General features: G+C 44.7%; 1 protein-coding gene across 12 annotated transcripts in view; it reads right to left on the bottom strand.

Annotated features, from left to right (window-relative positions):
- Positions 1–26,169, bottom strand: part of PKHD1 (PKHD1 ciliary IPT domain containing fibrocystin/polyductin) — a 409,604-nt gene that overhangs the window by 88,042 nt on the left and 295,393 nt on the right. For 11 of the 12 annotated variants that reach the window (XR_012902469.2, XM_075923339.2, XM_075923341.2 and 8 more), the window contains one exon: positions 22,927–23,087. Coding sequence is in view for 11 of the 12 variants with exons in the window: in XM_075923339.2 (XP_075779454.2) it covers positions 22,927–23,087 (161 nt within the window). In the remaining variant the exon portion in view is untranslated. Of the gene's footprint in view, positions 1–13,037; positions 13,190–22,926; positions 23,088–26,169 lie in introns of those variants that run through there. The other variant, XM_075923353.2, reaches the window with a different exon arrangement.

Raw genomic sequence — 26,169 nt, 5'->3', positions numbered from 1 at the left:
TCCAGGCAAGCTGAAGGCTGCATCTGGCCCCCGGACCTGAGGTTCTCCAGCCTTGCTCTAAAAGTATTAAGCCGAGCTCAAAAATTCAGTGAATTCTTACCCTAACAAGTGGAAGAGATGAGACTAATATGCATAGTCTGTTGGATACAAACCTGGCATTCCTCTTCCTCCGAGCCAGGGCTATTCTGAGAGGTAAAAAAAGCAGGACAATTTGGGGTCCTTTATGAAGTGATAGGTCCATACGGCTGTTTCAGAAAGATTCATAGAATCATAGAACTGGAAGAGACCTCAGGAGGCCATCAAGTCCAGCCCTCCAGTCCCATGGTGGGTCAGCAGGGAAGCTGGAGTGCTAGTGCAGGCTCCCCAATGCTGGGGGGAGGCTTCCTTGCCCAAAGCAGGACCAATCCCAACTCAATCCCAAATCTATCTAGCCAGGGCTTTGTCAAGCCGAGACTTAAAAACCTCCAGTGATGGAGATTCCACCACTTTCCTAGGTAACCCATTTCAGTACTTCACCACCCTCCAAGTGAAATAGTTTTTCCTAGGTTATGTCTAGACTACATGGCTCCGTTGACAGAGCCATGTAGATGAGTTTACTAGACATAGGAAAATGAAGCGTCGATTTACATAATCGCCGCTTCATTTACATCAAAATGGCTGCCACACTGTGCCGATCAGCTGCTTGGCGGCACAGCGAGGTAGCCTGTATGCTCCGCAGTCGACAATGGAAGCTTTTGTCGACCGCTCCATTATGCCTTGTGTAATGACGTTTACTGGAGTGATTGACAAAGGCTTCCGTTGTCAACCGCAGAGAGTCCAGACTACTGCACTGTGCTGCCAAACCACTGATCGGCACAGCGCAGTGGCCATTTTGATGTAAATGAAGCGGCAATTATTTAAATCGACGCTTCATTTTCCTGTCTAGTAAACTCATCTACATGGCTCCGTCGACAGAGCCATGTAGTCTAGACATACCCCCAATATCCAACCTAAACCTCTTCCACTGTAACTTGAGACCATTGCTCCTTGTTCTGCCATCTATCACTACTGTGAACAGCTTTTCTCCATCCTCTTTGGAACCTCCCTTCAGGATATTGAAGGCTGCTATCAAATCCCCCCTCACTCTTCTCTTCTGCAGACTAAACAAACCCAAATCTCTCAGTCTCTCCTCATAGGTCCTGTGCTCCAGCCCCCTAATCATTTTGGTCACCCTACGCTGAACCCTCTCCAATGTGTCCACATCTTTTCTATAGTGGGGGGCCCAGAACTGGACACAATACTCCAGGTATGGTCTCACCAGAGCTGAATAAAGGGGAATAATCACTTCTCTGGATCTGCTGGCAATGCTCTTCCTAATGCAATCTAATATGCCATTAGCCGTCTTGGCTACAAGGGCTCACTCTTGGCTCATATCCAGCTTCTCATGCACTGTAATCCCTAGGACCTTGTCTGCAGAGCTGCTACTTAGCCATTAGGTCCCCACCCTATAACAATGCTTGGGATTCTTCCATCCCAAGTACAGGACTCTACATTTGTCCTTTTTGAACCTCATCAGATTTCTTTTGGCCCAATCCTCTAATCTGTCTAGGTCACTCTGGACCCTATCCCTGCCCTCCAGCGTATCTACCTTTCCCCCTAGCTTAGTGTCATTCACAAACTTGCTGAGGGTGAAATCCATCCCCTCATGTAGGTCATTAATAAAAATGTTGGACAAAACCAGCCCTAGAACCGATCCTTGGGGCACTTCACTAGAAATCGACCACCAACCTGACATTGAGCCGTTGATCACTACCCATTGAGCCTACGGTCTAGTCAGCTTTCTATCCATCTTACAGTCCATTTATCCAATTCATACTCTCTTAACTTGCTGGCAAGAATATTGTGGAAGACGGCATCAAAAGCTTTGCTGAAGTCAAAGTATATCACATCCACTGACTTTCCCATATCCACAGAGCCAGTTACCTCATCATAGAAGCTAATCAGATTGGTCAGGCATGACTTGCCCTTCATGAATCCATCTTGATTATTCCTGATCACTTTCCCCTCTTCCAAGTGCCTCAAAAAGGCATCTCCCTGAGTGCAGGGCCACCTCCCCAGTAGCTATCAAGCTCATATTCTACCACCAATGGTTCTAAAGTTTAAAAACAAAGAGGTTGGGAATTATTTTCTGACCCTGACAAACATACTCTTGTCTTCATTACTGCTGAAGCATTTTTGATCCAGCTTGCCAGAAAAATTCAGTCCAAGGCACATCCCACGCATGGGAAATTTCAGCACAAATGGATAAAGGTTTTACAAACTGAGAAGGAACTGAAAACAATGGGCAAAGATGGAAAGGGCCCTCTTGCTGGATGAATGGATCACTGCCCAAAAATCCACGCCATAATCAAGTCCGGAGCTAAGAGATGTACTATGTCTTTTATTGCAGCCTTGAAGTGTAGGAGGTATTGTGTACAGTGGGCAAGAGGAGAGAAGATAGGACTATTGCAGTTTGCTTTTATATGTGCCTAGCTCTGCTGATGACTTCCTGTGTGCCTCAGTTTCCCCATCTATAACATAGGGACATTGTGCCTCAAAAGTATCACAGATAGTTTGGGATGCCTTGTTCATTTAATGTGGGCAAAGTGGCATGAAATTGCCAGCGCAAAGGGGAAACAGTTATCTGCTACATTGAGTGCCTACTCTCACCTTTGTAGGTCAAGCTATGGGCTTCCTCCCCATCGCTAAAGCACCAAATGTGTATCCACACCACCCCTGCCCTCAGCTTCATGCCCTCTTGCCCAGAGCTGCAAGAAAGGGGAAGCACAGATGCAGGGGAGCTACTCCTTTGGCAGGGGAATTCTCCCATGGTCAAGTGCCACAGCAGAGCACATCGGAACAAGTAGGCGGGGGGCTGGACTCGATGACCTCTCGAGGTCCCTTCCAGTCCTATGATTCTATGATTCTAAGTGCACATGACCTCATTGTTGGCACACAAGACAAAACTCACTCCGCTCATGGATGGAAAAACTTAGAGGGAACACTGCTCCTCAGTGCTTCTGGGGATCAATGTCGAAGTAGCAGGTCCACAGAGAGGGAGCCTGCCTCGGACAAACTTCAAGGCTTCCCTATAGTGTGGACACGCTGTTTTGAAATAGTTATTTCTGGAGTTATTATTTCAAAATAAGTTATTGCGAAATAATTTCCTAATAATTATCCAGGCAAAATTCCCCACTGAAGGCATGCCTTGAATAAAGACTGGGCTGAATACTCAGTATAAAGCCCATAAAGGGATCGTCACATTCAAATATATATGCAAAAACATTCCTCCAGAACTTGAGTTGACTCAAATAGGGGATTTTATTTGTTCAATAATTATTTTTAAAACAAATATTCACGTTATGAGCTTCGATTCAGCTAGCTAACTTCTAGTCTGAGATACCCTGACGTCAATGAACCCTGATTATCATTTACACTAAGGCTGTGTCTAGACTGGCCAGTTTTTCCGGAAAATCAGCCGCTTTTCCAGAAAAACTTGCCAGCTGTCTACACTGGCCACTTGAATTTCCGCAAAAGCACTGACTTCCTACTGTAAGAAATCAGTGCTTTTTGCGGAAATACTATGCTGCTCCCATTCGGGCAAAAGTCCCTTTTGCACAAAACATTTGCGCAAAAGGGCCAGTGTAGACAGCTGAGATTTGTTTTGCACAAAAGTGCATCTAGCTTGGCCACGGACGCTTTTCCGCAAAAACTTTTCCGTTAAAAGCATTTCCGGAAAATCATGCCAGTCTAGACGTAGCCTAAGGGTTCATCGACACACAGAGTTGGAGTTGTTCAGGAACAGTTGTACCTGGAAAAACTCCATCTCTGGACACTGTGGGTATGTCTAGATTAGATTTCTAGACATAGGAAAATGAAGCGGCAATTTAAATAATCGCCACTTCATTTACATCAAAATGGCTTCCGCGCTGTGCCGATCAGCTGCTTGGCGGCACAGCGAGGTAGTCTGGACGCTCCGCAGTTGACAACGGAAGCCTTTGTCAACCGCTCCATTATGCCTCGTGGAATGAGGTTTACTTGAAGGCCCTTTTACACTGCTAGACCAGTCAATGAAAATCAAGCCCAATGGACTTGCAAAATGATGTAAGTCAGCACAGAATCTGGACCAGTATCTCTTTAGTATCAAAGTTTTTTTAAACAAGTTCTTCTTATTTATTAGCTGGCTCTGACCTGTATTATTTATTCTTTGTATTGCTGCAGCTCCCAGGGGTCTAACCCAGTGGTTTTCAAAAACTTTCTCATGATCCTGTTGAAGAAAATTGTTGATGCCCATGGATGCAACATAATTTGACTAGAGCGTGGGCTCTCGGATGGGACTGAGGATCAGAACTTTGGGGTGTAGGAGGGGGCTCCAGCTTTGGGGGTGTCAGGGCTGGGGCAGAAGGGGCTTACCTCAACCAGCTCCCATTCAGCGGTGTAGCAGGGGTGCTAAGGCAGCTTCCTGCCTTTCCTGGCACCGCAAACCAAGCTGCTCCCCAGAAGCAGACAGCAGCAGGTTCTCAGCCAATGGGAGTGCAGAGCTAGTGCTCAGGGCAGGAGCAGTGCACAGAGCCCTGTGCAGTCTCTTCCCCTCCTTTCCCCTCCAACCTAGGAGTTGGGACTGTTGCCAGCTGCTTCTAGGGCACAGCACAGTCTGCGGTGCCAGGACAGGTAGGTAGCTGCCTTAGCACCCCCACTGGTCACTTGCTCCCCTTGCAGCAATGAGACCCAGTGCCTGACACTCCAGGACCCAGTACTAGGTCACAATCCTAAGTTTGAAAAACCCTAACCTGAAATCAGGACTCCTTTGTTGTAGACGCTGTCCAAATAGGGAATAGGAGACAGACCCTGCCCTGAAGAGGTCATATACTAAGGATTGGCGTGGCACTTTAAAAGTCATCCCAGTGCTGGGGTCTGGGCATCCCCACGAGAGCAGAACCATGACCCAGTTGTGATTCACAGTCTGTCCTCCCCTCTTGGCTCCATGGGGACAACAAACCCCGCAAGCCAGGGAGTTAAGGTTGAGGGGTAGCAATGTGGAGCCATGGTTCTGTTCATTTCTTGCCCCTCCTCACCACCTTCCTGGCAGGAGCAGCAGCCTGACAGTGGCCAGCTTCCCCCAAACTGCACAGAGTCTGGCAGTGCATGGGATCTGTGCCGGAGAGCACTCTCTTGTTCCTCCATAGATAGACACATGGCTGAGCTCAAAACTGAGCCCCTAATAATGCATCATTCAAAAGCTGCTAGTTCAGGAAGAAAGGAAAAGCCCAGCATTGCTCCACCAGTCACTTCCAGCAAGTGGAACCTCTGCTCTCTTCTGTGCCATGGAAAAAAGAAAGCAAAGGCCCCACCCTACCAATCCTCTAATTCAGTTGCTGCCAGTGAAATCAACATATGTTGGGACAAGCCTGCAGGATCCAGCCTCACTCTGGTGAACAAAGCACCAAAATGCAGACAGCAGCCAAAGATGAACTGCATCCAATTAAGCTAAACTAATAAACATGTGACACAGTCTTGCTGAGTTTGATAGTCAAAGAAATTATTAATTATTATTAATGATAATAATAATCGCCTGGGTGTGCAAGCCAACAACATAAAATAAAAGCCATTACTTCATCATAAAAACATTAGCAGCAAAACTGAAGAGGCATGCGGGCTAACCTCAAGTGATGTAATAGTCTAGCCTTCAAATAACATGGCTGATGCAACATACAGATGGAAGTAAAGGAAGGGACTTGTCAATACATCATCACTGCTCATCCCCTTTTTTCTGCTTCAAATATATACCAGGCTGGTAGGCTTCCATGCATTTTAATTACTTGGAAATTGGTCCTCTGCACATGAGAGCTCGTGGGCAGCGAGCCACAAGAGACTAGAGTCCTTCCTACTTTTATAAACTATTTTTTAAAATAAATATTAGGCCATGGTTTCTTTGTAATTGACATTTTCCTCCTCCATGTGCCTTCAAAGAGTTGTGGCAACAAACATTTCTCCTCTTATTTTTGTTTTCCAGGTATTTTCTTGTATGTGGCACATCACTATCAATTGGTTGATTAACAATCATTCCATCACATGTCCTAGCTCAGAAGTTAGCTGTTCAATTACAACTTCTCTTGGATTTTGGAGCAGATTCTGAGATCAGTTTCAGCAGTGTACATCCAAAGTAGCTCGACTGACTTTATGGGACTCACTCTGACTAGACCTAGGTATAACTGAGATCAGAATCTGACCTGAAACATTTCTGAATTAGCCAAGATGATTTAAAATATCCCATGAGAACTCTTTTTCAAAAGAAAATTGGGGTTTTGACTGAATTTACATTTTCAGAGGGTTTACTTTTTGTGGAAAATTTCAGCTTTTCACCAAAAAGTCAAAGACAAAACAATTTTGGCCAGAAATATTTCGGTTTCTCTCTTTTTTTTTTTTCTTTTTAATGAAAACTTATATAAATCTCTGGAAATTTTTGATATATATTTTTTTTCATTCTTAGCAAAATTTTCCATCGGGAAAAAAAATCCAAACAGGCCTAAGAATTATGCAGAATTGAAGTGGTTAAGTTAAATGGTATTAAATCCCCAAGTGGCGTTATTAGTCAAAATTAAAATGACCTTAGTTCAGTTTAGGGCAAATCTACATTTAAAATGCCTCATCACAAGTAGCGCTTTAGGCTTTGTCTACAGTTCTCAGTTGAAAGTGCAGCACTTTAATGCAGCAGTGTGGTCACTGCATCAGTGCTGGGGGAGGTAAGTTAAAGCGAGCCTGTTTACACTGGTGATTTACAGTGCTGTAACTTGTTGCACTCAGGGGAAGGGGGATGTTTTTTCACAGTTCCTGAGCAGGAAAGTTACAAGGCAGTAAAGTGGCAGTGTAAATAAGTCCTGAACAAAGACACTATAAATCAATAGACGAGAACTCTCCCATTACCATAGTTAATCCATCTCTGAGAGGTGCTAGGAGAACTAGTCCCACTGACATAAGCTATGTCTAGACTACACTCTATTTTCGAAAGAGGATATGCAAATTCCACGGGAATTTGCATATCTTCTTCCGATCTCACTTTCAAAAGTGAAAGTAGTCTGGACACGGGTTTTTTTGGAAAAAAAAAACCCTTTTTTCAAAAAAAACCCCACTCTTCCTTAAAAAATGAGGTTTACGCGGGGTTTTTTTTTTTTTAAAAGGGTTTTTTCCCCCGGAAAAAAACACATCCAGACTACTTTCGCTTTCGAAAGCTCTGCTTTCAAAAGTGAGATAAAAAGAAGCTATGTAAATTCCCACTTAATTTGCATATCCTCTTTCGAAAATAGAACGTAGTTTAGACGTACCCATATTGCTGTCTCCACAGGGGGGTTAAGTCACTATAGCTACATTGCTCAGGGGTGTAGATGTAGTTATACCAATATAAGCCTGTAATATAGATCAGAGTTTAAAGCAGTTTCACTAATCAGCGTCAAATTGACACCTTTAGTTAATTTGGATAGTTTCCCTGAATGTCACTGTGTGGACAAGCCCTTCGTCTCACAATGCGATCCTGCTGGGTGCAGAACTCTTTTGAAAATCCAGCTCCTAGTGTTGGGGCTCCTGACTTGGGAATCTGGCCATTAGGGCAAGGGATCTGAACCAAAGCCCACGGAATTGAACAGCAAGAGTCTCATGGATGTGTGTGGGCTCTGGCTCAGGCCCACAGAGAAAGAGAATGAGAGACAGTGGTGGAGTTTGTGCCTGTTTTGCTTTCATATGGAATTAATGGTGGCTTAATGGGGTATGAAAGGATGTTTTACTGGAAACAATGAGGAACAATTGTCTAGCTCACGTTTCATTTCACAGGTCATTATTGCATTAAGAAGTAAATCGACCAAGTCCGGTAAATAACAGTCTGCGTATTGCCGAGAGCACCAAACCAACAATCTTAGCAGTTGCCAAATAATATCTTTGTCATTTTTAACCCTTGCAGGGGTGTGCCGGAGGCTAAACAATTACAGTCTTCACCCACCCCTAGCAGGTAAACATTATTCATTTGACTTCACATCCCCTTTTCCTGCCAAACCCCACGAGGCTGTGGTTTTGCATTGTTGTTTTGTTTATTAGCCAACCTAGCCAACACTGTGTGTCTGGTGGCCTTGAAAAACAACACATATTTTAGAGACTGCTGCAGGCGTCTTTAAACAGGCTGCTTCCTCTGCAAAATTAATTGTTGCAAAGTGCACTGTTTCCCTTGTAAACCTCTTCAAACTAATAGTCAGCAGTTTGGTGGGATTGCGGATATGCCTGAAAGACCCAGGGAAATTAATACAATTGTGCGTTGAGATACAAGTCACATTTGTATTATAATTGCAGGAACGTAAGGATCTAGTTTCTCTTTTATGTCTATGTGCCGCTCCCACTAAAGCTTTGAGAGGCAGCATGGCCTAGTGGATAGCTAGTCAGAATTGCTGCGGTCTGTTCTTGGCTCAGCCTCTGACCTGTCAAGTCATCTCTCTGCCTCTATTTCCCCTCCCTCTCTTTGTCTTGTCTATTGAGATTGTTAGCTCTCTGGGACAAGACAGCCATGTGTCTGCTGAGTGCCAGGAAAAGGAGCTCTGATCTGGTCTGGAATCTCTAGATACTGCTGTGATTAAAGCAAACAGATGATGATGTTGAGGCAACACCATAAAGAGATGGCTGGTGTAAGAGGGCTTGAGGGGACATGCCAGGGGAGCTACTCAAAGGCATGAGGGGGATGTTTCCAAGTTAGTCGTCTCCCTCCATCCTGTTTTCCAACTGCTGTAAACCCTCCTCACTCCCACCCACCACTTTCTGTGGGTACGTCTGCACTGCACATTAAGGCCAGGTCTGTGGGACCTAGGCTTGTGCACTCGGTATTTCCAAGCCCATGCCTGAGCACCCAAAAGTGGGTTTCCCATTGCTGGGCCCGGGTCTCCCAGCAGAGTTCACACAAACATTTTGCGCTATACAGACCTTCTGACTTGGAGTTGTGGCTCAACCCCCTGTTCCTCTAAAGGTCCTGACCCTATCCTGCAAGCCCCTACTCTTATCCCACCTCTTTTTGTCCCTGCTCCACTCCAGCCCCCGCTCCACCACTTCCCCCAGGTCCACACTCTAGCCTCTTCTTGTTCTGCCCTGCCTCTACCCACCCCGTCCCCTGAGCGTGCCCCATCCCTTTCTCCCAGAGCCTCCTGCATGCCACAAAACAGCTGATTGCAACTGGCAGAAGAAGTATGAGTGGTGGAGGGAGCTAGCTTCCAGTGGGTGCTAAGCACCTGCTCATTTTTTTCCATGTCTGCTCCAGCCCTAGAGTTGGGGCTTATGATCCACACTGCAAAAAAGACAGGGCTTGGACCAAAGTCTCAGAAGGACTTGGGCTCTCACCTACTCTCCTAACTGGGTCCAATGACCTAGGTCCTGAATCAGATTGATTTGTGTGGAACAGAAGTGAAGACTGAGTTCAAACCTGAGTTTACTCTGCTGTGTAGAAATACCCGACGTGAACCATCCTTCCATTTCCACTTGCCAGCCTCATTAGTGGGCTAAGATCCAGCAAGCAAGGAGGCAGATTGGCCAAGTGGGCTTGAGAGTACATCTAGTTGCAACAGAACCCTGCAGCAGCAAGTCACAGAGTCTGGAACAGCAGACTCAGACGTATGTTACAGGGATTAAAATAGCAGGGTAAACATTCTTGTACAGGGTGGAGCCTGGGCCCTGAGACCCATGTCCCTTGTCAGATTTCAAAGCATGGGCTCCAGGCCAAGCATGAACATCTACATTGCTATTTTAGCCCTGTGGTGGAAGCCCCAATGAGCCTGAGTCAATTGATCCAGGCTCTTAGGTTTCCTCTTAGGCTTTTTGTTTGTTTTTTTGCAGTGTGGATATATCCTGAGTGTGTGGGGTTGCGGAGAGAATCTTCACACACTAACTACTTACCTCTCCAGCTGTGACCGTCTATCTTATGTAGCAAGTGCCCCATCAAGACTTCTTGTCCTCAATAGGGAACAAAGCTTACTGGCTCCCAGTCATCTTTGCTTTTACGATGTGCTTTGCTGTGTAGACGCTCACTTTCAGAAGAAGTTTTTTCAGACGTTCTTCCGGAAAAGCTTCTTCCGAAAGAAGCCTGCAGTCTAGACAAAGCCTATGGCTGTGTCTACATTGGCCGCTACTCCATAATAGGGATGCTAATGTAGCACTTGGGAATAGGCAAATCCGCGGGGGATTTAAATATCCCCCGCGGGATTTGCATTTTCATGCCTGCCGCTTTTTTCTGGCTTGTAGATAAGCCGGAGAAAAGCGCCAGTCTGGACGCAATCCTCCGGAAAATAAGCTCTTTTGAAAGTGGGAATAAGAGATCCTCCGGAAAAGAGCTTATTTTCTGGAGGATCGTGTCCAGACTGGCGCTTTTCTCCGGCTTATCTACAAGCCGGAAAAAAGCGGCAGCCATGAAAATGCAAATCCCGCGGGAGATATTTAAATCCCCCGTGGATTTGCCTATTCCCAAATGCTACATTAGCATCCCTATTACGGAATAGGGGCCAATGTAGACGTAGCCTAAGTGTTGTAATATGGCTAGGCACAAAGAATGTAAGCCATACTTACAGGATGGGGAACTCTATCCCAGGAGCAGCAACTCTGAAAAAGATGTGAGTCTCTGGTGGATAATCAGCTGAACATGGGCTCCCAGTATGGTGCTGTGACCAAAAGAGCGAATGCAATCCTTGAATTCATAAACAGGGGAGCTTCAAGTTGGAATAGAGAAAGTTATTTGACCTTGCATTTGGCACAGGTGCAACTGCAGTCCAGTTTTGTTGCCTGCAGTTCCAGATAAATGGCAAAGAGGTCCAAGAAGAACCAGAAGAATGATTACAGGATTAGAATGGATGCTTTACAGGAATTAACTCAAGGAACTCAATCAATTTCATATAACAAAATCCAGAATTGCTTCAGTGCTACACTGACAGGAGAGCATCTCTTGCTGCGTAGTTAATCCACCCCCATGAGAAGCAGGAACAGGAGAAGCTCTCCCATCGTCTACACCAGGGGTTAGGTCAGCGTGACTGTCTTATCCAGGGGCGTGGACTTTTCACACCCCTGAGTGATGTAGTGATACTAGTTTAAATTTGTAGGGCAAACCTGACTTTTGTGTCTCATGTGAACTTACCAATGGGCTTTGAGTATGGAGTGTGCAGCAGCAACCTATGTTTGCATGAAGAGAAATGTCCACTTTTTTGCGGAGATTATGTGTTGGCTACAGAAATATATTTTTTCCTCTATATCATAATGTGTATACCACCGCAACAGGCAATGCCCTGCCTTTACATGCCTAATGCTGCTGTATCAAAGCTAAGGGACAAATTCTCTTGAAATGGGTAACTAGCTGTAGGTACTTGGCTGCTAAGATACATAAAAACTCCAGTAATGGCATCTTATAGTTTTTCAAAACAGGGAAATGTTCTTTTCATCCATAGGTCCCCAATCTGACCAAGCTGTCTCCATCTACCTCTCTAACTTTGTCCTGAGCCTTCAACAGCCACAGAGAGCAAATTCGGCAGAAATCCGATGAAACAGCATCTGTTGCAAGGATAGCAGGAAAAGTTGAGCAAGGAGTATGATGCCTAGGCAAAACGCTTCCTTTCTGGTTGTATCTTCCCCTTAGTGCAGACCCACATTAACACTGTTGGTTTCTGTCCTGATTAAGTGCCTGGGCCACCTAAGAAGGATGATGTGTGTGTTGCTGTCCCATCTCAGTGGAGCTGATCCTATAGCTCAAGCAACGGAGGCTCCTGACTTTAGTCCGATGACCCAGTAGGGCTGTTGTTAAACAAGCAAAAGCAATTCTTCTCTCTTAGCTCACACTAGCTGGACACAGATATTTAAATTTTGTCCTCAATAGGGAACAAAGCATACTGGCTCTCAGTTATCTTCAAAACTTGTTCTCAGCATGAGTTCTGGTGGATGCTCAACCAGGTTTCTGTCAGAAGCTATATGTTCACAACAATTAGAGAAAACCATAGAAACCTTTCTGATAATAGCAGATAAGTCTTTTTTTAAATAATAACTTGACAATTTTCCTTTAATTCTCCCAAAAAGCCAATGATATTCGTTAAAAAAGAACAGCATTTCCCTCTGTGAAAATAACTGCCTAAGTAAAAAATACTGAAATTTTGAAGCTGACAGTGCAACTTTTTCAGTCCTTGCAATTCCAGCAACCAGGTGATTTTTCTCAGATTTAATGCAACTACACTATATGATCATACATAGTCAGAATCTCTCACCCACATCTGATGGAATATACTAAAAGGCATACTGCCAAATAAAAAAATATTTTTACAAACACAAAATATCTTTCCCTATGGCACTGTGACAGGACGTCCCTGTCCCGTCCCTCCTCCGCTGCCGGCGAAGCGCTGGGCAGCCGCCGCGGCGGGGAGGCTTACCCCTGCGCCGCCTGCTCTCGCGCCTCTCGGACATCGCCCGGGCTGACGTCAGGCAGGGCGACATCGGGGAAGCCCTGGGGTGGGCCGAGGGAGCGAGGAAAGACCCCGCCTCCCAGGGAGGGGGCGGAGTACCGGGCATCTCGGAGCGAGGATGTCACGCAGGGACGCCGGTGTAAGGCGGAGCGGTGGCCAGACATCAGCACGGCCCGCGCTGGGGAGTGGGCGAATGGGGCGGTGGCGGCCATTTCAAAAGCCCCACCAGCTCAGCCAGCCGAGAGGCCCTGAGCCTGGGAGAGGAGAGGTCCGGGTCCGGAGAAAGTGGCCAGCCGCGGACAAGAGCGGTTGCCCCCTTCGTCCGCAATCCTGTCCCACAAAGGGAAGGTGAGCTCCACGGGAGAGGGACCCTCGGGGGAAGGGAAGTAGCCCAGGGCAGAACCCGGTGTGGTTGGTGGGTCAGTGCGTTTAGGCGGCACGCCCCACTGACTGGACCGGATCCTCTGCGGATCTGGGTCCTTAGGGCCCTGGGCTGGGGCCCGTGAGTGAGGGTGGGTCCGGGCCCCCCCTTCGCTCCTCCACGCTACCCTTGGCTGCCGTACCGAGGGTGTCGGGATAGCACTATTAGCAGGGTGAAAGTAATGCCGGTGATGAGCACCCGAGACAGACTGTAGACGGTCCAGCGTTGGACTGAGTGGAGACAGTCGATTGGGGCACTGAGGCATGGTGGGGGGAGGCGAACACGGGAGCGTCTCCTGACAGGCACAAAAAACACACCTGATTACTAACACTGAAAGATTTTTTTTACTGACATTTGACAATTATGCTAAGGTTTTACATTTTTTCCAGATTGGAAAATGAAAACAAACTGGTTAGTTTCACTTTTGTTTATAAGTCAATTTGTCTGGCAGTGCCAGAGATTGATTTTCTGGCATTTGATTTAGTGGGTCTAGTTAAGACCTGCTAAATTGAATGCTGAGTGTAGCTCTGGTCAGACTCAGTACTCCTCACAGTCGCAAGGAGTAAGGGAAGCTGACAGAAGCATTTGCTCATGTCAGCCTCCTCTGTGAAAACAGTGTCATGCTCGGCTTAAGCCTTAAGCTGACACTAACTACATATTTTATGTAGATAGAGTTGTGTACCGTAACCTGACCTTTCAGGTTTTGTACAGACCTGGTGTGAGTCAGGTTCTCATGCATGGGCACAATGCTACAATGTCTGAATAGCACCCACAGCAGATAAATGTTTATTTGTTCAATAAAAATACTGCCCTCAGATTTTGTTGTTGTTCTTTTTGTTCCTAGTTTTGGGGCAGACTTATGTTTTCAGAAGCTGAACAAAAGCTCACTTTGATCTGAAAAGGTGCTGAATACAAACAGGCTGGATTTTCACGTGCTCCCGAGTGATTTAGGAGCACAAGCCTCAAGGTTTTTTAATGAGCCTTATATGTACCTAAACAGAACTGCTGTTAAATTATGTTTTCCATGTAATAAATATTCTGTTTTCATCAAAAAAATCTTCAAAATGTTACTTAAAAAAAAATTTTTTTAAAACCTTGACACATTTCTGACAAAAATGAGATTTTTTTTCAGGAAAATTTCCATTGATTGAAAAGCTACTTTCCTTCCAAAAATAATTCTGATGGAAAGTTCTGCCCCAAGTAACTTGAGTGTTTTTCAAAGTCCCATCTAACAGGTCTCCTTCAGCTCATTTCACTGGCACTATTTGTGCATTTTATTGAACAGAGAAATTAGCCTGAACCAAAATCCGGCTACAAATACCCATGAAATTTGAACTATTTAAAATATGGAGGCTTGTCTGCATAGTGAGTTACTGGGCAGTAAGCCAAGGTGATGTAGATACACACACCTACTTATTGCCTGGGATTTGGGGGGTTGTGCACCACAATGGGCTGGGGCAGTCCATGGGAGCTGTCAGCTGCTCCCCGTGGCATCCAGAGTTGTAGGGACTGTACTGCTGGCCAGCAGCTGCCCCTCAGGACTCATGAGTATAGCTGTCCCCCATGCCTGCTGTCTCCTGTGGTCATTCGTGAGTATACCTGCTCCTTTTCCATTTGATGTAAAACAATCACATTCTACAAACATCCCATTGTCCTGGCACAACTAAAACCTGAGCTTGCTTTAAGTTATGAGAAGAGAAAGCTGCCTACAAAATTTGGTGGTCCTAGCTCTTACTGTTTAGGAGGAGTTCTTGAACAAACGGACGCACAGACATATGGCTGGACAGACAGATGCACAAACTCTCTAAAATATATAGTAGGTATATTTATTTGTTTGTTGAACTCTTTTATAAATTTGCATGACAAGTAACCAAAACTATTTGTTATCTGTACCCTAATGTCAAATGGATCATAATGCAGCTAGTCAAAAACTTTCAAGTGCGGATTTTCTTCCATTCTTTACTTAATGGAAATTTTTGCCAACATTTCATTGGCTTACATTTTGGGGATGATTTTAGTTTTTCAATGAATACTCTTAAAAGCCCTGCAAATAGTTGAGATGGAAAAAAACCAACAAGGACCACGCCAAAAATAAAACACACTTTGTGACCGATTCTAGTTAATATCAGCTAACTTTTAAATTCATCTGTGCAGAGTTGTGTATCTTTTACATGAGGGGCACTGCCTGTGAGGATTCCTGGTGTTTAGGCATGGATTCAGTGTGTGACCCTGAGGAAATCGCAGCTGTGTAAAAATAAATGACGACCCCAACATTAATCAAAGTTTGTAATGTGCCAGATTTAAGGAAGTGCAAAGATTTTTTTATTGTAATGTAAAAAAAGGGTATTTTTTTCTGAAGAAACTGATGGGGTTTATTAAAGATGAGAAGAAAGAGGCATAATATAGTTGAAGCCCTTATGGTCCTGATCCGGTACACATGTGAGGGAACGACTTAGGCGAGGAAAGTTTCATCCATGGTTGTAGGATATGGGGCTGAAACAGTTAAACTGCCCAGAATCCGCAAAGAAAATGCTCCCATGCAGCCATATGGATTTTTAAGCCTCTCTTCACACACCCAGCATGGAAGTCATTCTGGATACTCTGAATAATAAATAATAATAATTTCATGACATGGTGGTGGATTACTCTGCGTGCTGAATTTGGAGCCATGCTAAAGGGCAGAAATAAGGAACAGTAAGAGCTCCCTTTCGGATTTACAAAAGAACACCAAGGGCTGTCTCCTTCACTGCTCAGATGAGAACACTCAAAGGCACATATCCCGAAGATTCTAATATTTTCTGGGACTCCACTGAGCCTTTATGCTTTAATACCCTGACATCTGGAATGCTCCAAGTCTAATGTTTAACCATAAATATCTGCTGAGATTAAAGAGCCGTAGAATAAGTTTCAATCTTTTGGGCCTATAATTGCTTGGGAAAAGAGAATGGTATTTTCCCCTCTAGCAAAAGAGAAAGAGAAAAAGACCTCTGCTAGCACAGATATTGGCAGACAAATTTTCTGACAACCATTTCCTTTCTCTCTTCTCTATTCCACCCCCTCATTTCTCTGTCTACAACACCATCTCTCTGTCACTCCGAGGAAGAAAACACAGAAAGTTGAAAGAAAGCTTCGCGAGATCTAACCGCATAAAGCTAGGAACACTCCTGAAGCCAAGCAGACAGCATATTCTGATCACCACTGACATTTGGTCTTTTATTAATATTTGTGTCACAGCAAACAAGTGTGTATTGACACTAATTTCATCAGTTTATTTTATTCTAAGTCCAAAAAGTTCCAGAGCATGTCTTCAAATAACAAAAAGAAGTAGGACCTAAAAGGATGGGCCAGTAGACAGGGTATTAGCCTGGGACTCAGAAAATCCACATTCAATTCCCTGCTTTATCACATAGTCAATCTGTGGAACTCCTTGCCAAAGGATAATGTGAAGGCCAAGACCACAATTTAATTAAAAGCTTTGTTATTTGGCATGCTTGAAGAATGGGGAGGAGAGGTGCTAGTTTATCAAATATTTAGCTAACTAAAAGCTATACTTACCAATGGAATACCAATTTTTAAAGAATTAGAATATAGTAAAATGAATAAAATATAAAATTGTATACAGGGACTCACCAATCCAGTACTAGTACTGCATTGCAGGTTGGCTTCTTGAAGCACTTAGGTGTATAAAGGTACAGTGTTCTATATTCATAGAATCATAGAATACTAGGACTGGAAGGGACCTCGAGGGGTCATCGAGTCCAGTCCGTTGCCCTCATGGCAGGACCAAATACTGTCTAGACCATCCCTGATAGACATTTATCTAACCTACTCTTAAATATCTCCAGACATGAGGATTCCACAACCTCCCTGGGCAATTTATTCCAGTGTTTGACTACCCTGACAGTTAGGAACTTTTTCCTAACGTCCAAGCTAAACCTCCCTTGCTGCAGTTTAAGCCCATTGCTTCTTGTTTTATCCCCAGAGGCCAAGATGAACAAGTTTTCTCCCTCCTCCTTATGACACCCTTTTAGATATCTGAAAACTGCTATCATGTCCCCCCTCAGTCTTCTCTTTTCTAAACTAAACAAACCTAATTCCTTCAGCCTTCCCTCATAGGTCATGTTCTCTAGACCTTTAATCATTCTTGTTGCTCTTCTCTGGACCCTCTCCAATTTCTCCACATCTTTCTTGAAATGCAGTGCCCAGAACTGAACACAATACTCCAATTGAGGCCTGAGCAGCGCAGAGTAGAGCGGAAGAATGACTTCTCGTGTCTTGCTCACAGCACACCTGTTAATGCATCCCAGAATCACATTTGCCTTCTTTGCAACAGCATCACACTGCAGACTCATATCCAGCTGGTGGTCCACTATGACCCCTAGATCCCTTTCTGCCATACTCCTTCCCAGACAGTCACTTCCCATTCTGTATGTATGAAACTGATTGTTCCTTCCGAAGTGGAGCACTTTGCATTTGTCTTTATTAAACTTCATCCTATTTACCTCATATTGTGACACTACATATCACTATGGGCAGTGCATGGCATAAACCTAGATCACTAAAAATGTACTTACCACTAAAACTATATTGAACATAATTTAATATTTTTTTCTTTCATGATTCAGAAGGCACCTCAGAATCTTGCAGTGTTTCAAGATCATCACTATTACCATTAATTATCACTGTACATTTAGAAGGCGTGGGAGATTGTGCTGGATATGTATTGACTCTATGACACAACTGGGGAGCTGCTTTTTTAAATAAATCCCTGATATCAGCTTCATTACTTGTCTTCTGCGTCTTTTGCTTAAAAGTGGAATGCAGAATGTGCAATTGCATAACCTCCTGGGCTGTATACTAGTCTCGGTTACTAGACAGACGATTTATATTGGGGGATATAAGAAATGTCTGTCAATTGACCTTTTCAAGTGGTAAAGTGCTGGATAACCCAACTTTCACTGTAGATAAATTCAGGGAGGGTAGGTCCATCAATGGCTATTAAAAAGGATTGGCAGAGGTAGTATCCCTAGCCTCAATTTTGCTAGAAGCTGGGAATGGACAACAGGGGATGGATCACAGGATGATTGCCTGTTCTGTTCATTCCCTCTGGGGCATTGGCCACTGACAGAAGACTGAACACTGGGTTAGATAGACTTTTGGGCTGTGTCTAGATTACACCCCTCTTTCAACAGAGGGATATAAACCCGTGCTTCATTTGCATAATCACGTAATGGTGCTCTTTCAAAAAAGCGCTACTTTGAAAGTAAAACCGATGTCTAAATGTGGTTTACAGGATCTTTAAAAAAAGCCTTCCCTTTTCGAAAGAACCATGTCTAGACTGCGGTTTTACTTTCGAAATAGTGCTTTTTCAAAAGAGCGCCATTATGTGATTATGCAAATGAAGCACAGGAAATTCAAATCCCATCACCATGTCATGAAATTATTATTATTTATCATTCAGAGTATCCAGAATGACTTCCATGCTGGGTGTATAAAGAGATGCTTAAAAATCTATATGGCTGCATGGGAGCATTTTCTTTGCTGATTCTGGTACCCTATGTCTGACCCAGTACGGCCAATCTTATGTTCACTTCCTGTGTGACCATAGGCAAATCACTCAGTTTCTCTGGGCCTCAGAGTCACATCTGTAAAAGGGAGCTAACAGCATTTTAATACCCACCTGGGCATTGAGAGGACAAACTGAGTAAAGGTTGTGAGATTAGAGGGAACATGGCTGAGCATCTTTTTCCACCCACGTGCGGATTTTTTTCCATTAATGTGCAGAATATTTTGATGTGCACAGAGGCATGTGCCCATGTGCACCATCAGTAGAAACAAAAAGTCTAGCTGCAGGTGCTCTGCTAATCAGCTGGGCATCATTTCAATCTCTCCTGAGAGCCCACTCTAGCACTCAGTTTACAGGGAACGCCGTTGCTCAGTGCTGTTCCCTGTAAGCTAGGCACCTATGTGACCACTCGGGAGAGATTAGCAGACTGGCCACAACTGGGTTTTTTGTTTCTACTGATGGGGCACATGGGCAAATGCCTTGGTGCACATAAACATTTATTCCACACCTAAGTGGAAAAGATTAAAGGGATCATTGGTGCTCAGAAACTATGGTAAGGCAGGCCATATAAGTATCATGGATAGACAGCACAGATACTGTTGACAAAGCTTCTGTTGAAAAAGAGCGTCTAGACTACATCCAGTTCTGTCAACAAAGCAAGCCACTTTTTCAACAGAGAGTCTAGATGCTCTCTTTTGAAAAAGCAGTGTGGATGCAATAGCATCTTTTGTTGACAGAACTCTGTCGACAAAAGGCATTATTACTCATAGAATGAGGTTTACTGACATCGATAAAACTGCCATGTTTTGTCGACTTATTGTCGACAGAACACGGTGGTAGTGTAGACACAGGTATAGTTTTGTCGACAAAAGTCCACTTTTGTCAACAAAACCCTGTAGTCTAGACACACCCTGAGTGACTGTGCTTCCTGATTGGTCAGAAGAGCCAAGAGCTCACAAGTTAAGCTCTGCAGCTATAGCGCCTCAGTGGCTGCTCTATGTATTCCATGCCTGCAGATACACCAGACCTGTTCCCTGTCCAGTCTTTGTTCCACACCATACCCTGCCTGCCTCTGAACTCCTGAACTCCTAGCTCTCACCATTGGCATGTCTCCTGACCATAGATCTGGCTCTACCCTTTAGCTCTGGTTTGACTCTTGACTCACCTCCTTACCACACCTCCAGTTCTGCCCTGTGATTCTGCACTAACCACTACTCTGGAGTCCTGCTCCAACTACTAGATTGTACTGCCTGCACCTCAGTGTGTGACAAGCAAAGGCTGGGGCCAGCATCTTCAAAGTGGACACAGCAAATTGGAAGCGTCTGAAAAATTATAGCTGAAGGGAAAATTCAAAGGCTGCAGGGGGCTGGATTAAGTATATGCCACACTGCATTTGGGACACCAAATGATCCTAAAATGAAAGTTGGTGGGATTCTGCATGCACTGCTGCTTAGAGATTTAAGTAGAGGATTAAAAGCTTCAGTGCAGCAGTCTGAGCATAAAGCCACTGGAGGTGAGCAGAATAACTGGGCATTGGTAAAGTAATAAGTACATATTAGTAGGAGGCACAGAGGAGGTAGAATTCCAAGAGCCAAATTCTGCTGTTAGCTACACCAGCATAAATCTAGAATAACCCCATTGACTTCAGTGAAATCAATGCACCACTATACTTCTATAACTGAGGTAGAATCTGGCCCACTGGGAGTTTTGTGGGCATGACGAAGGTCTGGATTTGGCCATAATTGTCTCATGTGAAAGTCTCCATTACATTGTACAAAGTCTTCTGTGTTAAGAGAACTATGATTTCACCTCCAAATGAACCTGGGCCTTTCCCAATGTCATCTTGAAGAGAAAGGGAATTACAGCGTTGAAAGAGAAAGACTCTGGGATTAGGAGTGGAATTTAGAAGGGAAGAAAATGTCACTCACATTTGGGCAACGAGAGGAAACCACCACAATTCTGCTTTGGCCTGGGAGGCAGGCAGCATTTACCATATGCTGTCAACTTCACTACAGAAGGAGACAACCCCCCCCCCCTGGAGTGTGGGTTGCACAATTAGTGTGGTGGGGTTTCCTGGAGTTTATAACTACTCTGTGCCTGTATGTCTTTAAAAAATCGTACAAATCTTTAAAATGTTCAAGAACTATGTGCACACACATGCTTTAATAAGTTGGTGCTAAATGGCTAGTGAGTCAGCAGTGCCTACTGAGAGATTAGCATTGGCTTGTGATTCATAATCAGGGCAGAGAAGGTAGGGGAAAAAAGCATGTTTACTCCTAGACAATGTATTAATCAGCCCTCTAAGCAGCCAGTGAGGGAGGGGTCCTTAGAGGAAAGCCTTTACCGGGTACACATTAGACATTTTGTTTAAAGATTAAAGTTCTTGTGTTTAATCAGTTTTAGAGCAGGATGGAAAATAGGATTAATTACAGTCCCTCGCATGAGCCTCCCATACTGCCAGAGTCACAAATGATGCGACTTTTCTGCAAAATGGCCGCCATCAGCAGCAGGCTCGGGAAATGCTAATTGTAATTAAAGAGTTTATTTGGAATCACAGAGCAGAGTTTTAATCAGGAGGAGAATGGAGCCTTGCTGTGTGAACTTTCAGAATGTGGTTACTGAGCAAGATGGGTCTTTCTAAATGAGAGAGAGTATTCTTTAAATTTCTGGCTTGGATTTTCAACCTGATACTCCTCAGTAGGAAATGAATACAGATCCTCAGCGAAACAATTCTTATTAAGTTGCTTTGATTCAGCGTTTATTATTCCGGGATCCCAAAGCACTTCAGTGCTGGGTAAATATAATCACCCTGGTTTTACAGGGAGATCAAGGGAACACGTCTCACTGTGCAGCAGATCAGAGGCACTGCTAGAACAGAATCCCAGAGCTGTGACTCCCAATCCCATCATTTAGCCTGTGTAATCCCCAAGGAGATTTCCTAGATTCCTGGGGCTCTGTCTGCTGGCAGTTCAGGGAGAGGCCCACTGTCCCTAGTAGGGTGGGAGAGCCAAGGCAAACTCAGAGTCTGACGGGCAACCAATAGGGAGTGAGATGCCCCTTCCAGCAAGTTGAGGGGAGGGGAAGCCATTTTTTTGAGTGAGTCTGGAGCCAGCCAGGGCAAGGGTAGGGCTGGCTATGTGGGTAGCTGGTAAGCCCCAGGCCTGCAATGCAGGGTTCCCCCTGAGAACTGGCCTCGAGGGACGCAAAAGCAACATTCCTCCGCTGGGCTTTTCCTTCTCCACTCCTGATTTGCAGTTTGTAGAGTTTGCTGGGAAACCTCCCCAGCCAGGCTGAGTTAGCCTTCCAGCTTCCTAGGTGAGACCAGTCACCACTTTGGCAGCTCTGCTCTGCTAGCTCAGGGCTGCTGCCGGCTGTGTGTGTGTGTCTGGGCGCTGGGCTAGGAGACTCCAGTTGGGATTTTAGTACAGTTGTGTAATCTGCATGCGCCTTGAGCCCTGCACCCCTTTGTGGTGAGGGGAAATCCTGGGACCGAATCCACCTGATACCTGCCCAAAGAGGATCCTTGCTAGCAGAGATCAGCCCTCTGCAGTGACTGAGGAGTCCAGAGTCATCTCTGAACCAGAGGATCATTCATGGAGTTTGTGAGTGCACCATCTTTTAGTTAGTCAGCCAGGGAATTTGTTTTGGGGACCCCCTACTCCCTGAAAAGTGTCAAGCCAGGGAGTAAGGGTTTGGGAATTTTATAACCTTCTGCATATTAAACTTGTGGAGGGATTTACCACTTTATCCTGCTTGTGAGTCCTTTGGGCTGTACTGAACCCAGTCAGCCACACTGTGAAACCACTGCAGAGAAGAATGTTGTGGTCATAGGTCATCAAGGGCCCCAACAAAATACACGTACCAACGGGACACTAATCTTACATTTGCTACATCAAGTCATGTGACTGGGGCAGTCACAGGTATTGGCAGCGTGGGCACCGGTGACCCTAAAAATAGTGGTTTACCCTGTTATGTTATATTTGTCTCCCGTTTAACATAATTATTGTGTTGAACATATTGTATGTTTGTGTTATTTCTTGGAAGTCTCCAACTATCTTGCAAGTATGTGGGGATTATCCTGTGGTTAGAATTTTCCTCCCAAGCTGCCCTGGTGATCCTGCCAGGAAGGAGTGAGGGGGGTGGAAACACCGCCAAATAAATCCATAGGGAAAAATAAAGAGGATACACCCTGCTGAGTGTGTGGTGGGATCCAGAAGAACCCAGACCTATCCACTGAAATGTGTAAGCAGATTGGCATTAAAGAAGGTAACCAGGTGGAGAGGGGGCACTACACCAATATAAAAACCTGCCTCTTTTAATGAAAAGTGCTACACACACGATGCCCTCAGGGTATACAGGCTCCCGGAGGATGACACTGCTCTGTCTCCCAAGACTGGCTCCTCAATACACTACCCAAAGTTGAGCAGGATTTGTCAGGTACTGCACAATTGTCACGTGCAACTTACCAGCATGCAAACAAGACTCTGTCCAGTCAGACTCAGACTTTGGGAAAACAGACACAGGTGGCGGTAAGCCCAGAGCACTTCCATCCAAATCCTTGAATAGAGCCTTTCTTGAGCCTTCGCATCCCATCTCAAGAGGTGCAAAGTCCGTGGATCCATTGATGCTAATGGAGAGGAAGGGGAACATTAGTGCTGAGAAGGCAGGGAGAGAAGTCACATGGTATTGGCCTGCGGAAGTTATTTATCCCCAGGAAATGCATTTTTAAAAAATATATACAAATTATCCCCACAGAGATGCAAATTAACCTGCTTGCTCAAAAAGTGAAAAGGAGAAAATAAGGACTAACTGGCAAAATGTAATTATCGTGAGCAAGGTCTGACGTGCTCTGACACCCTGAAATTCTGCAACAATGTTTGATTTCGTCATGGATGGGCCTATCCTCAGAAATGAGATCCAGATAGCAACCTCCCAAACACAGTTGGTGATCAGACTCAGAAACTGGCTTCTGCCCCCTAGGATACAGCTAATTCCCATTCACCTCTCTGTGGCAGGGGCCAGAGCACCTCATGCAGTTGGCTCAGTTAATTGAAAAGACTGGCAACAATATCTCAGGGACATTCTGATTTTGCTTCATCTCTAGCTTTCAAACAGTTCAACACTGCAAAGAACCACCGCACCTCAGGAGCCACTCATCAGTATCCACAGGCTTGTCACTCCCGCGACATTCACAGCCAGATGAAAATGGCTATGCAATACAGTTTTATCTAGAAGCCAAAACAAGTCCAGCTCATGAAAACTGAATTAAGCAATGTCCTAAGTAACTAAATATGACAGGCCTCCACAGTAATGGTCCCAAACTAGAGTTTGGGACAGACTCTGTCACAAAACTGAAAGATGGTGTAAGCTGGTTTTGGATGCCCTCATGAAGTGAATCCTGGGATGCGTTTCAGGAGAGCTTGAAGCAAGCTTTGAATACATCTGTCATTGGGAGAAATTTTATGAAGGATAATGTTTCCAAGAGGAAGCCAGCGAACCCCAAGTAATTGGTGTGTGTGCCACCAAATACCATCTTTTGGGTCACTGCTGGGGGAGAGAACTGGTCATTAGGTCTGAAACTCCAAGTAGCTTACTCCTCCAATGTAAATCATAGAACCATAGAATACTAGAACTGGAAGTGACCTTGAGAGGTCATCAGGTCCAGTTCTGCCCTAATGGCAGGGCCAAGAGCCATTGAGATCATCCTAATAGATGTTTGTCTAGCCTGTTCTAAATATCTCCAATGATGGAGATTCTACAACCTCCCTAGACAATTTATCCCAGTGTTTAGCCACCCTGACAGTTAGAAAGTTTTTCCTAATGTCCAACCTAATTGTCCCTTGCTGCATTTGAATCCCATTGCTTCTTGTCCTATTATCAGAGGTTAAGGAGAATATTTTTCTCCCTCCTCCCTGTGACACCTTTTTATGTACTTAAAAGCTGCTATCGTGTCCCCTTTCAGTCTTCTCTTTTCCAAATTAAACAAGCCCAATTTTTTCAGTCTTCCCTCCGAAGTCATGTTTTCTAGACCTTTAATCATTTTTGTTGCCCTCCTCTGAATCGTCTCCAATTTCTTCACATCTTTCCTGAAATGTGGTGCATGGAACTGGACACAGTCCTCCAAACGAGGCCTAATTAGCTCAGAGTAGAGCAGAAGGATGATTTCTTGTCTCTTGCTCACAGCACTCCTGTTAAATTTTGTAGTGTGGAGTGTCATAGAGTCTAATACTACTCACCTGTATTACTGCTATTTATTATTGATTCTACTGCCGTGCTCAGCAACCCTAGTCATGAACCCTGTTATTCTAGGTGGTGTCACAACACAAAACAAAAAGATAGAGGCTCGTAATCTTAGTATAAGGCAAAAGACAACAGATGGATATGGACAGATGGAGGATCACAAGGAAACAATGCTCCGCAATCTGTCTGATTTCTTGATTTCTGATTTCTTATGCAATGCCTATTGATTGGTGTTTGGAACGGATCTGAGCCTTAACAGGGCAAATAAACAGAGCACAGATTTACTCTGCACAGCTCCAGAGAAATGGGTGACAATGGTTCCCAAAGTTGATCCAACCCTAGCATCGCACAGACATCATTACAGTTTGTATCTATAACCAGTGGGCGTCTCTTCTGGCTGACCATCACCATGATATGATGTGCGCTCCCCATGTCCTCTTAGGATTCCTGCCCAGACTCTTACTCAAGGTTAGCTTTATGGTAATTTTGCAAAGAAGCAGCAGCACAAGGAGGCCATCACAAGGGCCTCAAATTGACCCACCATTTTTAAAAGCTTGGATTTAATACATGTCTGCTGATGATCCAGGAACAACAATAAAAATCTGAACTTTACCCACAGATTTAGCAGGATGCTCGGAGAGCACTTTGTTTTCTGTATGTCCATGCACCATGTGTGATAACCATCAGCTTTTGCAATGCATTGTGTGTGCAGCCAGTGACAAACAGTGTAATACTGTGGACTGGATTCAATGGTGAAATATAATAGGAACTGACGAGCTGGACAGTTCACAAAAATCCACACACACTCTAATGCCCAGAGCAAAAAGAGAAAATGCACTGGCAGCCTGCTGGAGGGGCTGTGGATTGGAGCAGCAGGGAACACCTCTGATTGGTTTTGACTGGCAACTGAGGTTCACGTTGGGCTTCATTGCTGCAGCAAAGCTTTCATGACAATGCCTGTGTACTCCATTCACCAGCTGTACAAATAAATAAACCAGCCCCTGTTTCCTGTGGATTCTGCATGTGTGTACTGCTGAAACCTCAGGTTACAGAGAAGTGCTCTTTCTTCCTGATCCATGTTCTGCTATGCTCAACAGATTCAGTCTCCAGGCGGGAGTTAGACTGGCACATATCTGACATCTCTCAATTTGCCTGATGCCACTTAGCACTGCTGCTGTGATCTCACAGGCAAAAAATCAAACTCTTTTCCTCATACAAAAAGAGCACGTTAGCCACCTTAGGGCTGTTTGCTGGAATTCTTAATTTTTTTCTAAGGCCTGGCATTGAGGAGTCAGCTGTGGCCTAGAGCGAATATAAAGCTGCTGACTACCTGAAGCTACATTTGCTACACAGATCCTAATAATAGGAGAACTCCAGAAGGCTTTATTTGTGGTGGAGAGACGACAAAAAACATCTAATGTACTACCCAAACCCTAAGTCTTCAAATTTCAATTAGGACAAACAACTTT

The sequence above is a fragment of the Pelodiscus sinensis genome, chromosome 3 (assembly GCF_052426305.1).
Source record: "Pelodiscus sinensis isolate ZL-2025 chromosome 3, ASM5242630v1, whole genome shotgun sequence".
NCBI lineage: Eukaryota > Metazoa > Chordata > Testudines > Trionychidae > Pelodiscus > Pelodiscus sinensis.
The sequence above is the reverse complement of the archived record's forward strand: the minus strand, read 5'-3'. Positions and strand labels throughout refer to the sequence as shown.